At 34.5% G+C, this 15,598-nt stretch overlaps 1 protein-coding gene across 4 annotated transcripts in view; it reads left to right on the forward strand.

Annotated features, from left to right (window-relative positions):
- The window catches only part of FOXN2 (forkhead box N2), a 65,887-nt gene extending 54,102 nt beyond the window's left edge, over positions 1 to 11,785 (forward strand). For all 4 annotated transcript variants that reach the window (XM_004752861.3, XM_004752859.3, XM_004752858.3 and 1 more), the window contains 2 exons: positions 4,901 to 4,969; positions 7,469 to 11,785. In XM_004752861.3, the coding sequence (XP_004752918.1) occupies positions 4,901 to 4,969; positions 7,469 to 7,992 (593 nt within the window). In that variant the 3' untranslated portion in view covers positions 7,993 to 11,785. The remainder of the gene's footprint in view (positions 1 to 4,900; positions 4,970 to 7,468) is intronic.
- Positions 11,786 to 15,598: the final 3,813 nt, after the last annotated feature.

Consider the following 15,598-nt stretch of genomic DNA (forward strand, 5'->3'; position numbering starts at 1 on the left):
GAGATAGCAAAACAAAATCTTTTTTGTCAATATTTTGGTTTGTTGTGGATTTAGAATAAATTCCTCTGCTTAAGAAATATTTAGAAATATTTATGGAGCATACCTGTGGGCTAGGCACAAGGCTACATCAGTTAGCAAAGATGACAAAAATGGAACTTTACTGAAGTCATAGTATACTGCAAATATAAATATATATCTACATATATAAATATATACATATTTACATATATAAAAATATACATATTTATATATATAAATATAAACTTTAGATGGTTAATGATGATGTTAGGGGCTAAGTACAAATCTAGATTCAAATTTTAAGATTCTAAATTAGCATAATTTTAATCTATTTTTATTTTTATTTATTTATTTGATAGAGAGAGAAGACAAGTAGGCAGAGAGGCAGGCAGAGAGAGGGGGAAGCATGCTTGATCCCAGGACCCTGAGACCATGACCTGAGCCAAAGGCAGATACTTAACCCACTGAGACACCCAGGCACCCCAACATAATTATTATCTTAATAGAAATGAAACTAAACCAGTGGTCCAAGGAGCTTACAGTATTGGCAGTTTATCAAAATTGCTTTCCTCTATTAAAGAATCACAAGAGACAGCTTCTCTGTTTGAATGCTCTATAAATGTATATGTTAGCTTTGATAGAGCTAGGAAGTCCTTATAGTTATTACTGAGCTTATAATCATTTAAATTCTGCCTCTATGGTTCTCATATCATTCCTTAAGCAAATGGATTGAGAATCAGGTGACAGAGACCTGTCAGTTTGTGTAATAACCCTTAGTTTCACATAGGTGAACCTAGTGTCTTAGAATTTTTTTCTCAGTTATTATTAGTAATTTCCCAGCATCAAGGCTAAGAAACTATAAACCAGGACATACAAATTAACACTTAGGACAGAAATTTGTTGGAATCAGATATTAAATCAGTAGCATGTCTTCAACTCCAGTCAGAACTATGAAGGAAAAAAGAAAAATAATATGACTTTGAACTAAGTTGGCTTTTTTAATCACTATTTGGATGGCTCTCATGAATCTTAATGACAAATGACTTTCAACTAGAAATGAATTATTTATTTAATCTAAATAGCATCAGAGAAAATGTTTATAAAAGACTTATAAAAGAACCAAATTTTTATTCATTATGAACTGGATATGCTAGGTAATAGTATGTCTTTAAAAACAGAGCTACATTTTAAATAGCTTAAAGTATTATCAGTGAAAAAAATAGCATGAAGCATTTTCAATTGTGACAATAAACAACTAAGTATTCAGTTTAATACCAAAACAGATTGAGTACTCTAAATAAAAATTGTAAAATCTATACAGAGAGTTTTTGGTTTTCTTGTTCTAAAAAGTTCAAGATTGTACCTTGGACAAATAATTGGTAATCAGGTATGCTTGATTACCAAGTGTTTGGGGTCATTTTTGGAGTGAAGACATTTTTCTAGAGTTAATTGGCAAGTCATTATGGGAAGCATCCTTAAAATGCTTGAAACCAAACAAATTACACATAGATAAAATCGTTTTGCAGGGAAGTTTTTGGTTTCATAAAGTTAATTTCATGTGGGAGAGTTCAAATTAATTTGGTTATAATAAATCTATTACAAGAAATAAACGCATTTAAGGTACACTTTTCCAGTCCTCCTACTATTACAAAAATAGTATCTAATTGTGTTATCATTAAATATTTGGAAACTAAGAAGAGAAGTGGTGTTCATGCAGCTTTTTAATGTTGTCCAGATAAGGCTCACCAATTTTCTTTAGTTTTAGATATTATTTTTAAGAAACATGACTCCTTGAATTCTAATGGAAGTTTCTATAGGAAGTTAAGCTAGAGATACACTAATCTTTATTTGTTAAGATTTTATAGGTACTTCATTTGTAAGATTATAAATTTTCTGAAATTGTTTCCTCATTATAATGCTTTTCTGAGTTAGATTCTCCCTCAGCATCACTTCCTTTTTTTTTCCCCCTTAATGAAATTGGTGACAAGGTAGCCCTTTTTTTTTTTATTAAAAGACAAATTATTTCCTGGAACAGGAAACTCTCTGTCAGGGCTTTTATATAACGCCATGCAAGATGTCCCCTGTGCAAGGCCACTTGGCTGAGGCAATGAGTGGGGTCTGAAATTCAGCCCACGCTCCAGTCTTCAAGCTGTGTGCCTTCACACAGGGAAGCATTCACCTGGAGGCAGACTTGCTTTCTTCCAGTTCACACAGAGCTACAATATGGGCTGGAGTCTGCACCTTTTCTTCTTCAAAGACGTGTTGGAATACTGAACTCTATCAAATTATAGTCCGGTATCATTCTAAAAGAAAAGATCTCTGAAAGAGATCTTTTCATGGCCATGACATGAGAAACAGTGATTCATAATCTTTTTACTTACTGTTCTTCCTGCCTTGAAATACTTTTCCTTCAGATAGCTACATGACTTCTTTTTCTCATCTCCCTGAATCTGTGCTCAACACTTGCTTCTTGAAGCCTTCTCTAACCTCTGTATTTAAAGTGCAGTCACCCTTCCTAACACTCTCTATCCCCCTTTCCACTTAGTTTCTCTCCCTTATATTTGTCATCTTGTAACATACTGTGTTTTAATTATTCCTTTGTATTCTGAGAGGTTAGGGGTTTTCCTGTTTAGTTTTTTGCTGTATTCCCACAGCCTGGAATGATGTCTAGCTCATAATAGTATATTCATTTTATTGAATGAATAACAGAATACAGAATTTCCAGTATATTCTGTAAATCTCACAGAATTTCCTACTCTAATCATGGATACATGGATACAAGTATTAATGATTGATAATTGATAGAGTACAAATTGAAGGCCTAGGTTCTAGAAGTAGGCTATAGAGAGGTTCAAGCCCCACCTCCCCTAAAGACCTGTCGATGTCTGTTTTTTTCATTTTTCAGATGGAAATACTAATAGTACCCACATCATAAAGTTGTGAGGATTAGATGAGTTAGTAATACTCAGAACATGTCAAGCCCATTGATACCCAACATCAGTAATTTGGTGCTAATTAGTTTAATCTAAGGAAAGGAGGGCAAAGAGGTCATATACTTTATTATTTACACATTTTTCAAGGACCCACTGTTGTTCCAAGGATTGTGGAACATAGATAAGACAGGTTCCTACCTTAATTGGGAAGGCATTCATAGAGATTCTTGCTTCATGAGGTCACAGTTTATTGAAGGGGAAAGAGTAGTGATATTATGTACTTCTTCATAACAACCATCTTCTGATTTACTTAAGTCTATTCGGTAAAGTCAGTAACAGTAACTTTTTCTGTCTTCACAGAGTTTATGGTCAAGTTGGGGAGAGGAGAAGTCAATATTTTTATGGCTTTACTGTCTAAAATAACTTTATAATTAGGTATTACAAATAAAATGGAAAACATTAGGATAATAAAAATTTTCTAGCTTTGAGATAGAAATGGGAGGTTTCATAATCTGAATCTTATTTTAAACATCTTTATGATCTAAGATTTCTCAGTATTTTCTAACTTTTCCTTCACATTCGGTTATACCATATTACTTTGATTTAATTACAGTTATTCAGAATAATAGATCACCAAGATGGAGAGGAACTTCTATCAGAAAAGTGATATGAGAGCATAATAACTTTATCTGGAGTAGAACCTGCTGATTTTACCAGCCTTTTAAAGTTCATTTTTCTTATGGAATATCCATAATTATGTTTGACCTCTTACAAAGTCTCTAGTACTTGTGGGCTCATAGATAATTATGATTAAAAACATGACTAATACTTTTGTACCAGCAGTAATTATTTATTTAGCATTTGTAAACTCACATGATCGAGACTGACCAAGTATACATATTTCTAACTCCTATAATTAGTATGTAATTAATGCAGTACTTCATAACTGCAGATACACACAGATAAAGATATTTTTTACATGCTATAAAGTGTAGGGGAACCTCAGTGGCTCAGTTGGTTGGATGTCTGACCTTTGGTTTCGGCTCAGGTCCTGGTCTCATGGGCCGTGGGATTGAGCCCTGCCAGTGGGAGTCTGCTTCAATATTCTCTCCCTCTGGCCCTCCACCTGCTTGTACTCTCCCTCTTTTCCTCTCTTTTTCTGTCTCATTCTCTCTCAAATAATCTTTTTCTTAAAAGGTAAAAATTCTAAAAAGTAATAGTGCCTTAATGTACATTTTAGTCAAGTACAGTTGACCCCTGAACAATGCAGGGGTTAGGAGTGCTGACCCCCTGCCTCCTTCCCCTATACAGTTGAAAATCCATGTATAACTTGATTCCCCCAAAACTTAACTATTAATAGTCTACTGTTGACTGGAAGCCTTAGTGATGACATACACAGTTGTGAACACATATTTTGTATGTTTTATGAATAACATACTGTTTGCTTACACTAAAGCAAGCTAGAGAAAAAATGTTACTAAGAAAATCGTAAGAAATTTTATCTTGTACTTCTCAATTCTCCTTTACTCAATACTATCCATAAAACTGTTCATAATTTTTTTATTAAAGATTTTTATTTATTTTTTCACAGAGAGAGAGAGATCACAAGTAGGCAGAGAGGCAGGCAGTGGCGGGGGTGGGGGAAGTAGTCTCCCTGTAGAGCAGAGAGCCCAATGCGGGGTTCGATCCCAGGACCCTGAGATCATGACCTGAGCCAAAGGCAGAGGCTTAACGCACTGAGCCACCCAGGCGCCCCATAAACTGTTCATAATTTTAAGTGAACAAAAACAGATTGCAGAATAATATGTCTCATTTTGTTTTGTGTGTGTGTGTATGTATTTAAGTAAAAGAATATATACCAAATCTTAACACTGGTTACCTTTACAAATACTTATAATAGCTTCTCTTTTATAAAGAACATTAATATTGTTACTCTCTTCCTTTTTCAGAATCTGATATTGATGCTGCCACTGCAATGATGCTTTTAAATACTTCTATAGAACAAGGAATTTTAGAATGTAAGCAATCATGCCATTCTTCCTAAAATACATTTTTGTGAGTGCTTTTTCAAATGTAATTTAGAATATAAAATATTTAAATATTATAGGCAGAATTGTTTTTTCTAACTAAATTGTGTTTTCATTTGAATTACTTAGTTTCCATTTTATTGTATTTCCATTAATATATGTGAGCAGTTATGAGATTGAAGTTAATACTGTGATATTTTTACATGGACCAGGAAACAAGGAAATAAAAAGCATGTGTGGAAATTAAAGTTGAGAATTTAAAAGTAAAAATGAAAGTCATAAATAACAAAATATAAGAAATTTATATATAAATATAAGAAATATAAATATATATAAATATAAGAAAAATATAAGAAATTTATAACTTTGGAATAAAAACCCTTTTGATACTAAGTGCAAAATCCATAAAAGAAAACATAGGTAAATTTAAACATCAAAATTCTGTAGTTCTCACAACAAAAGGTATTTGTAAGAAAAGTCACAAAAGGAAAACACTTGAGAGAACATTTTTTTTAATATGTATATAATAAACAAAAGGTTAATATTGAGTAAAAGGACTCTACAAGTAAGAAATAAGAAAGATATTCAGAAAAGCCAATATATCAATTAGGCAGATCTCAGGGAAGGAAATAAAGTGGAAACACACATTTGAAAAGATATGCAGCTTCTCTAGAAGACAGGGAAATGCCAAATGAAACAATACTGAGATACTACTTTTTTTGCCCATGAGATTATGAAAAATTAAAATGATAATATTAGGTTTTAATTGTGAGAACTGAATATTGTTGAACACTGTAGGATGTAAGTTAGTACAACCATTTTGGAGCACAATTTGAAAATACCAGCCACAAATACAAATCAAACCACAGTGAAATCTCCTACTAATTAGAATGTCTAGTATCAAAAAGGTAAGAAATTAACAAGTGTTGATGAGAATGTAGAGAAAAAGGGAACCTGCTATTGGTGGGAAGGCAAATAGGTGCAGCCACTATGAAAAACAGTATGGAGATTCCTCAAAAAACTGAAAATAGAAGTACCATACCATCCTGTAATTCCACATCTGGGTATTTACCTGAAAAAACAAACACTTAATTTGAAAGGATACCTGCACCCCTGTGTTTATTGCAGCATTATTTGCATAGCCAAGGTATGGAAGCAAACATCTTCTGTCCATCATCAGTAGATGAATGGATAAAATGGAATATTACTCCACCATAAAAAAGGAATGAAATTTTGCCATTCTTGACAACATAAATGGACCTAGAGAGTTTTATGCCAAGTGAAAGAAAGCCAGGGAAAGACAAACTACATATGATTTCACTCATATATGGAATCTAAAAAACAAAACAAATGAACAAACAGAAAACAAAAGCAGATGCCTGGGTGGCTCAGTCCATTACGTGCCTGACTCTTGGTTTCAGCTCATGTCATGATCTTGGGGTCCTAGATTGAGCCCTGAGTAGGCTCCATGCTCATGTGGAGTGTGCTTGTCCCTTTCCCTCCCCCTCCACCCTTCCCCTCACTCCTCTCTGTCTCTCAAATTAATAAAAATCCTAAGAACAAAAAAATCAGGCACCTGGGTGACTCAGTCAGTTAAGCATCTGCCTTTGGCTCAGGGCATGATCCCAGAGTCCTGGGATCAAGCCCCATGTCACGCTCTTTGCACAGCAGGGAACCTGCCACTCGTGTTTGTACACTTGTGTGTGTGTGCGTGCTCTGTCAAATAAGCAAAATCAAGAAAGAAGGAAAGGAAGAAGGAAAGAAAGAACAGAAACAGACTTACAAGAGAACAAACTGGTGCTTGCCAGGGGCAAGGAAGGTGGAGGGATAAGTGAAATAAGTGAAGGCAGTTAAGAGGTTACAAAATTCCAGTTATAAATCACAGGGGGATGAAAAGTACAGTATAGGGAATAGAGTCAATAATATTGTAAAACTTTATATGTTGACTTTACTTACATAATGTTTAGAATTGTCAAATCCCTATATTGTACTCCTAAAACAAATGTAAGATTGTATGTCAACTATACTTCTGTTAAAAAAAAAAAAAATACCAATTACAATTTAAAATGTATATATCCTTTTACTTAATAAATCTGTTTCTTGCTATTCTAGAAGAATATTCGCATATGTTTAAGAAGAGGCATCTAGAAGGATTCACATTGCAATATTATTCATAGTGAAAAATAGGGAAAACCTAAATATCAATAAGAAAATGGTTAGCTCAACAGTGGTACATTCTTATTGAGGCATTCTCTACAAACAGCTCAAAATAATTATAATTTTCCTGGAAAGGTCAAGTCATATCATTAAGTGATTTTAAAATGTTTTAAGTTAATACCAAAGGATGGCATATAATGTCTAAGTAAAAAAAGAAACAAGTGAACAAAAACCTACAGAACTTTACTAACCAAAACTCACTACTCGTTTAAATGGTCTGTTCTTGGCAATCAGATGCATTTGACCTACTGATGGAAGTGTTTTTTTCCACAGGTGAGAAGCCTCTTCCTCTTAAAACAGCAATGCAAAAAAAGAGGAGTTACAGCAATGCATTTAATCATCCCAGTACTGTGCGATTGCAAGAGAGTGATTCTTTGGCCACGAGCATTGATCCAAAAGAAGACCACAATTACAGTGCAAGTAGCATGGCAGCACAGCGCTGTGCATCCAGGTCTAGCGTGTCTTCTCTGTCCTCTGTGGATGAGGCATATGATTTTATCCCAAAGAGTAGCCATGTGGGAAGTGATGGCAGTGAAGGATTTCGCAGTGAAGAAGATACAGATGTTGATTATGAAGATGATCCTCTTGGAGACAGTGGCTATGCATCACAGGCTTGTGCAGATACCTCTGAAAAAGGACAGCCAGGCAAAAAGATGCGCAAACAGTTATGTCAAGAAATTGATGAGGAGCTCAAAGAGGCAGCTGGATCTCTGCTCCACCTTGCTGGAATCCGTACGTGTCTGGGTTCCCTAATAAGTACTGCAAAGACACAAAATCAAAAGCAGCGGAAAAAATAGAAATACTTATTAGTGTGAAATTATTTTCAAGTGTGGCAATACTCTTCTACTTAATTCTTTACAAGGGATATCAAAGCCATAATGGACTTCTTTTGGTTTGGGGTGGGGGAGGGGTGCTAATTACCTGTTTATTTTGAAACATTTGTTTTAATCTTTATTAAATAATTGCTGTTAGGACCATTTCCAACCATAGATACGATGCCAAGTCCTAAAAGCTAATTTTTGTGATAAGTGTCTTTAAAATTTGGAAATTTTTTATAGGAAAATCCACAGCCTGTGTCTTAAAACTTGTAGGAAGTATCTTTTATTCTGTTAATATGCTAAAGTGTAAGAATTGGCAACTCTGTAACTTTTTCTCATTTTCCTTTCCAATCATTTGTAATTAGCTATAGTTGCTGATCCAGCCAAAAATGTTGCTGATGTCTTTCTCACATACTTCTCTCTGGACACATGCAACCCAGTAGAATGAGATTTTGATTTTTTATTTTGTCTTAATTTTTGTTTTTAATTATTTTTTGTTGAAGCATGGAAAAACTTGAATATAAATTGGAAAAGGTCCTAGATGTCTCAAAAGCTCCTTTTGGTTACATAGGCAGGAGTACAGCAAAGAGTTCTTAAAATTTAGAAAAGTCAGTTTTGTGGTAAAATTTCGTCTAAGAATACTCCAATTCCTATTACAATATTATCTTTGATTTTTTTTTTCTTCCCAGATGTTGCATAACATTTACTGGGGCCTTTTGTTTGTTCCCAAAGTGCTTTGCAACCATTGTTTGAATTTTAGCCACTAGCTGTCTTTGTTGAGTAGAAACAATCCAATGAGAGGATATAGCCATAAAGTGTGTTACGGGGTTAACACCCATTTTGACACACTTTTTGCAATAAGAGAATCTTTCATATGTTGTTAAATGGACTGCATTCTGGGAATTTTGTAGTAGGAATGGAGTGTAATCTAATAGAAATATTTTGAATAGTTACTACTTATGTCCTTTTAAATAAAGATAGATCATTTAGGAAAAACTTCCAAGGTTTGTATGATATGAATTAAGTCTATATGTATTCCTAGTTAAATTTAAAAGGATTTAACAAAACTATAGAGACAAAGTACCTTCATGAGTTTCAAAATTCATATACAATTAAATCTTATACAGTATACCCTTTGGGGGAGGCAGTTATAATATATGTGCCATTTATTCCATGCTAAAAGATTTTATATTGCTGTTCCAAAGGTGCACTGACTAAGGCTTTTAAGTATTTGAACAAATCTGCTTCTGTGAGACATTTTTCCATATCATTTTTATGGTTTGACTTTATTATTTAGAAAGAACACAGGATACTAATAAAACTAAACTTACTCATTATGTATATATTTTTACAGTGGTGGAAGCAACTTTCCAAAAGTTTAGTCTTGTCTCATGGTACATTCTGTTTTATAACAATGAACTTGTTTTCATTTTCCTGATAATTTCGTATATCCATACATACATACACACATAGATACATAGGCTCATGATTTGGGTTGGTTCTGAGCTGTTTCTATGACTAAAACGTTTTCTTGGATTTTTTTTTAAGAGATACTTTTATTTTAACTTGTAAATTTTATTTGGGCAAAACTGTTGAATGAGAAGCATAATGGAAAACATCTTTTTCTATTGGCAAAAATTTAAGCCAGGGATAACAACATTAATATTACCTGTCCTGTTTCCATGTTCATTGTAAATGAACTTGAATAGGCATGTTAATAGTATCGGTGCTGTTGAAATACAGTAATTTTTAAATTTGTTGATAGTGAAAAATAGTTCTTAAGTATGCAGGATGAGGTATTTGGGTTTTTTTTTTCCTTCTTCATACATGTCACATCTACTACAGAAAATGGCTAATCCAAGTTGGTACCTTTTGCTGTAGACAGTGACTGTAACACACACACACAAAAATGCTTATACCACAGTATAAACAGCACACAGATTATAAAAATCACTTTAATAATAATATCTTAAAGCTGTTTACAGTGGCCCTTTTGATAGACATTAGTAAAAGTGTATTTCAGTGATCTGGTTCCAATGTATTTTGTTCAACTGAAATTCTGTACCACAGATGTTCTCTCTGGTTCCTGTCCATTAGGTAATTATTCTTCGTAAGCAGAGGAAAATGTTCTAAGATAAGGAGGGGGAGAGTTGTTCCCTCTTTAAGAGGGATCTTCAAAATTATTTTCATTTAATATAAATAACATAATATTCTACACAATTCTTATACAGAATTCAGTGCATCACTTTCCATTTACTGATTTATCAAAGCAGTTATTTTCAAGGGGAAGTAGCTTTTTAATTATGATTCCCCCATTATTACTTCCATAGATATGATCCCATTCCTCAGGTGTGTTGAGATAAAAACATGGCTAATAACCACCCAATTAAGGAAAGTCATTTCAAGTCCTATGGACTGGAAATTGTATTTCTAATAATATATTAACAAGAAATTATACTGTAATAGAAACAGTTTGGCAGTCCCAGAGAGGTTATATATGTTCTAGCATATTTTAAGACTGTGATTTAAGCTAACGTAATTTGCCTTACATCAATACAAATTGTTATAGCCAATTCCAGTTTATAATAGATATCTAGTGAAAGTTTTGAGTCAGCACAATTAATCTTTATTTTTCACATCCCAAATAGAATCAGTGTTCCTTGAATATAGATTTTTGAAATTTGTTTGTGCAATATTATTACTAAATTGATATTTTATTTTACCTATCAAATTCAGAGAAAGAAAACATTACTTGTATTCATGGAAAAGCTAATTATTGGTGGATTGCCTCCTTTTTTCCACCTTTGAGCCTTTCCTTTCCTCCCTAGAGCCAGCATGACTTCTCTTAATGTAGATACCCCTGTATATAGTAAGGTTTAGAATATATATATTTTTTCTTTTGCTACTTTCTGAGGCATTATGTAAAGGGTTCATACTAGGTGGTTAGTTAAATATATGTAAGCACGAATTCAAAGGTAGAGAAAGCGTTGAGGGAATGTGTGTGTCTTCATAAACCAGGAGGCCTTTCCTAGCAATTTAACCAACAGATGTGAATACTTCACAAAGCTATAAAGACTTCTGTCTTAAATACTACAGTAACTTAACAACCATTTTTGAAGACCATAGCATTTAATTAAAGGCTTTCTGGTTTACATATACTTTACAGGTTTTTTGTTGTTGTTGTTGTTGTTAGTTTGAAATGTGTAAGCTTTGATTTAAACAAAGTTTACTTCACTATGTTAATGATGTACTCAAAATATTTATTGAAAGACAAAGTAGAGTATTTTAATGTTATACCTGCCATTTTTTCTTAAAGCACATTTTTTTGCATCTAACTGCCAGTGCCATTGTCAAAACTTGTTTTTAAAATTGTTGTACATTTCTTATTAAACTAAGTGCTTCAAGTATTATGTTGCCATCATATAGTGTATAAAAATGTATAATTGCCAATTCACTGTAACTATTATTTATTTTTAAATGAAGTGTAATGCTTTCTGATTCAAGAAATTTGAGTTGTTAAACTGGTTTCCTTCTCCTCTTTTCTAATGTAGCATAAAAATTGCCCTGAGTTTGAGTTATAACTGCCAGTAGATGACCAGTCACAAGTGAACCACTTCTCAGTTGCCAGTCTTCACTCATATTAAAAGCAACCTAACAGATATTTAGTTTTTGTATCTAATCTCTGATTATTAAAATGTTTATAAAGTTTATTTTTACCAAAGAGATGCAATTCATTATGATAAAGTATTGCAGAATAAACCTTGTTTTATAACATTGTTGTACTTTCTCTGTTCTTTTGGGGTGGGTAGTGTAGATATAAGTGGCTCCTACTTATACATACACATGCCATTTCCATTTTGGTGGTACAAAGTTGAAGTCACACAATTGAAAACTAAAGTTTTAATTCCAGAATATTTGTCTTTTTTTAAAGTGTTGTTTCTCCTGTTTTTTACAGGCCATTTTAGTAATTTTGAAAGCTAAAATAGTGTTAATTATTCTCTTCCTGAAGATGAACTTTTCATATATATTTTTTCATATACATAAGAGATATTTTGAAATATAAGAAAAATTGTGCAGATAATGAAATTAAGATTATTTCTAAATATAGTAGTGTTGTTACTTCAACAATATCCAGTACTACTGTGTGTTTAAAAATTGGGGCATCCATTATAAAATGAAATAATGGACAACCAACATCTTAATGTTAATCCACCCACCCCCTATTTCCCTTTGAAATTCTGTGCTGGAAATTTAAGTGGTATTAGCTACATGGAGTTGTTTATTTAAAATGAGTCAAATGAAACAGCTGTATTGATTCAAAACTACCTCACTCTCTAAACCCTCCTTCCAAAGCATCTTTTTGATATACAAAATTATTTACCAAACATAGGCATTCGGGACTCATGTATTTATTCCTTAAGAATTATTCTCGTTTTTGGTAGGGTCTTTGCCTGGTTTGGGGATCAGGGTAATGCTGGCTTCATAGAGAGAATCTGGAAGTTTTCCTTCTGCTTCAATTTTTTGAAACAGCTTCAGGAGAATAGGTGTTATTTCTTCTTTGAAAGTTTGATAGAATTCCCCAGGGAATCCATCAGGTCCTGGGCTCTTGTTTTTTGGGAGGTTTTTGATCTTCAATCTCGTTACTAGATACCGGTCTATTCAGGTTGTCAATTTCTTCCTGGTTCAATTTTGGGAGTTTATAGTTTTCCAGGAATGCATCCATTTCATCTAGGTTGCTTAGCTTATTGGCATATAACTATTGATAATAACTTCTGCTGATTGTTTCTACTTCCTTGGTGTTAGTTGTGATCGCTCCCTTTTCATTCATAAAAATAGAACTTCCCTGTGACCCTGCAATTGCACTACTGGGTATTTACCCCAAAGATACAGATGTAGTGAAAAGAAGGGCCATCTGTACCCCAATGTTTATAGCAGCAATGGCCACGGTCGCCAAACTGTGGAAAGAACCAAGATGCCCTTCAACGGACAAATGGATAAGGAAGATGTGGTCCATATACACTATGAAGTATTATGCCTCCATCAGAAAGGACAAATACCCAACTTTTGTAGCAACATGGATGGGACTGGAAGAGATTATGCTGAGTAAAATAAGTCAAGCAGAGAGAGTCAATTACATATGGTTTCATTTATTTGTGGAGCATAACAAATAGCATGGAGGACATGGGGAGTTAGGAGAAGGGAGTTGGGGTAAATTGGAAGGGGAGGTGAACCATGAGAGACTATGGACTCTGAAAAACAATCTGAGGGTTTTGAAGGGGCAGGGGATGGGAGGTTGGGGTACCAGGTGGTGGGTATTATAGAGGGCACAGATTTCATGGAGCACTGGGTGTGGTGCAAAAATAACGAATTTTGTTATGCTGAAAATAAATAAAAAATAATTTTTAAAAAAATGTTATTCTCGGGGCACCTGGGTGGCTCAGTTGTTAAGTGTCTGCCTTCGGCTCAGGTCATGATCCCAGGGTCTTGGGATCAAGACCCAGAAGTGGGGGGGCCTCCTCCTCCATGGGAAGCCTGCTTCTCCTTCTTCCACTCCCCCTGCTTATGTTCTAAAGATCTCAAAAACTGTGCAAAAATTTAGATGTGAAACTGTTGAAAATCTTTAAGAATGAAAACAATTATTAATCTTAGTAACTGTTATTATGTATCATGAAATTATAGAGAACTGTTAAAAGCTGTCAACTAAAAATTGAAATAGCCATGTGCTACACATGTGTTTGATAGTTTGTGTTCCAAAAGTTTGTTTACAAATATATTCTTGGAGGAGGAATTTTTCAGTGAACTCAAGGCAAGTCGTGAAGCCTTATTTACCTCAGAATGTAGTGGATAAAAACAATCCTTTTTTAACTAAAGTGATTCTTATACAAAATTTTTGTAGAAGTGGATTTACTTCCTTATAGAACTTTCCTCAACCTTGAGATTTTGGTTCAAGTAAATACTTATAAATATCTTGTGGGGACAGTGTAATAAAAGCAGAAACCAGGAATTGGACAGAAAGGAGACCCTGCAAAGAATAGTAATGTATGGGAGATTTCAGAACCTGAAACACAATTATCTAATGGTTATGGATTTTTTTTTTTTAAGATTTTATTTACTGTAGAAGGGGCACAGAGGCATGGTGCTCCAGGCAGGGCTTGATCCCAGGACCCCAAGACCATGGGCCTGAGCCAAAACCAAAAGTTGATTGGCTCAACCAACTGAGCCACCCAGGCATTGGTGGTATAGGGGTGAGCATAGCTGCCTTCCAATTGAGCCACCCAGGTGCCCCTAGTGGTTGAAAAAATTTTTGTAAGTTTTTATTTACTTATTTATTTGAGAGAGTGCAGGGTGAGGGGGTGCTGGGCAGAGGGAGAGAATCCATGCTGAGAACAGTGTAGTCCAAGACTCCATCCCACAGCCTGAGCCCAAACCAAGCGTCCAACAGTTAGCTAACTAAGGCATACAGATGCCCCAGTTGTTGAGAATTCTTAAGTAGAAACTGCAGCCAGCATAAAGTAATCTGCATTATAATTAAATTTATATGATAATCTTGTATATCAGGAAAGGAGTTGGGAAAAAATTCCACATCCTTGGTAAACTGAGCACTCTTTCTTTCTTTCTTTCTTTCTTTCTTTCTTTCTTTTTCTTTCTTTCTTTTTTTTTTCTTCTGTGCATTGACTTAGTATCCTGCCACATTACTGAATTGGGGTATGAGTGCTAGCAGTTTAGGGGTGGAGACTTTCAGGTTTTCCATATAAAGTATCATGTCATCTGCAAAGAGAGAGTTTGACTTCTTCATTGACAATTTGAATACCTTTTATTTCTCTTTGTTGTCTGATTGCTGTTGCTAGGACTTCTAATACTATGTTGAACAAGAGTGGTGAGAGTGGGCATCCTTGTCTTGTTCCTGATCTCAACAGGAAGGCTGTGAGGTTTTTCCCATTGAGGATGATATTTGCTGTGGGTTTTTCATAGATAGATTTGATGAAGTTGAGGAATGTTCCCTCTATCCCTATACTTGAAGCGTTTTAATCAGGAACAGATGCTGGATTTTGTCAAATGCTTTTTATGCATCAATTGAGATGACCGTATGATTCTTCTCTCTTACTGATTTGTTCTATTACATTGATTGATTTGCGAATGTTGAATCATCCTTGAAACCCAGGGATGAATCCCACTTGGTCATGGTGGATAACCTTTTTTTTTTTTTAAGATTTATTTATTTATTTATTTGACAGAGAGAAATCACAAGTACACTGAGAGGCAGGCAGAGAGAGAGAGAGAGAGAGAGAGAGAAGGAAGCAGGCTCCCTGCTGAGCAGAGAGCCCGATGCGGGACTCGATCCCAGGACCCTGAGATCATGACCTGAGTCGAAGGCAGCGGCTTAATCCACTGAGCCACCCAGGCGCCCCGGTGGATAACCTTTTTAATGTGCTGTTGGATCCTATTTGCTAGGATCTTGTTGAGAATCTTAGCATCCATATTCATCAGGGATATTGGTCTGAAATTCTCCTTTTTGGTGGGGTCTTTTCCTGGTTTGGCGATGAGGGTAATGCTGGCTTCATAAAAAGAGTCTGTAAGTTTGCTT

The sequence above is a fragment of the Mustela putorius genome, unplaced genomic scaffold (assembly GCF_011764305.1).
Source record: "Mustela putorius furo isolate JIRA1106 unplaced genomic scaffold, ASM1176430v1.1 tig00000224_pilon_pilon_pilon, whole genome shotgun sequence".
NCBI classification, from domain to species: domain Eukaryota; kingdom Metazoa; phylum Chordata; class Mammalia; order Carnivora; family Mustelidae; genus Mustela; species Mustela putorius.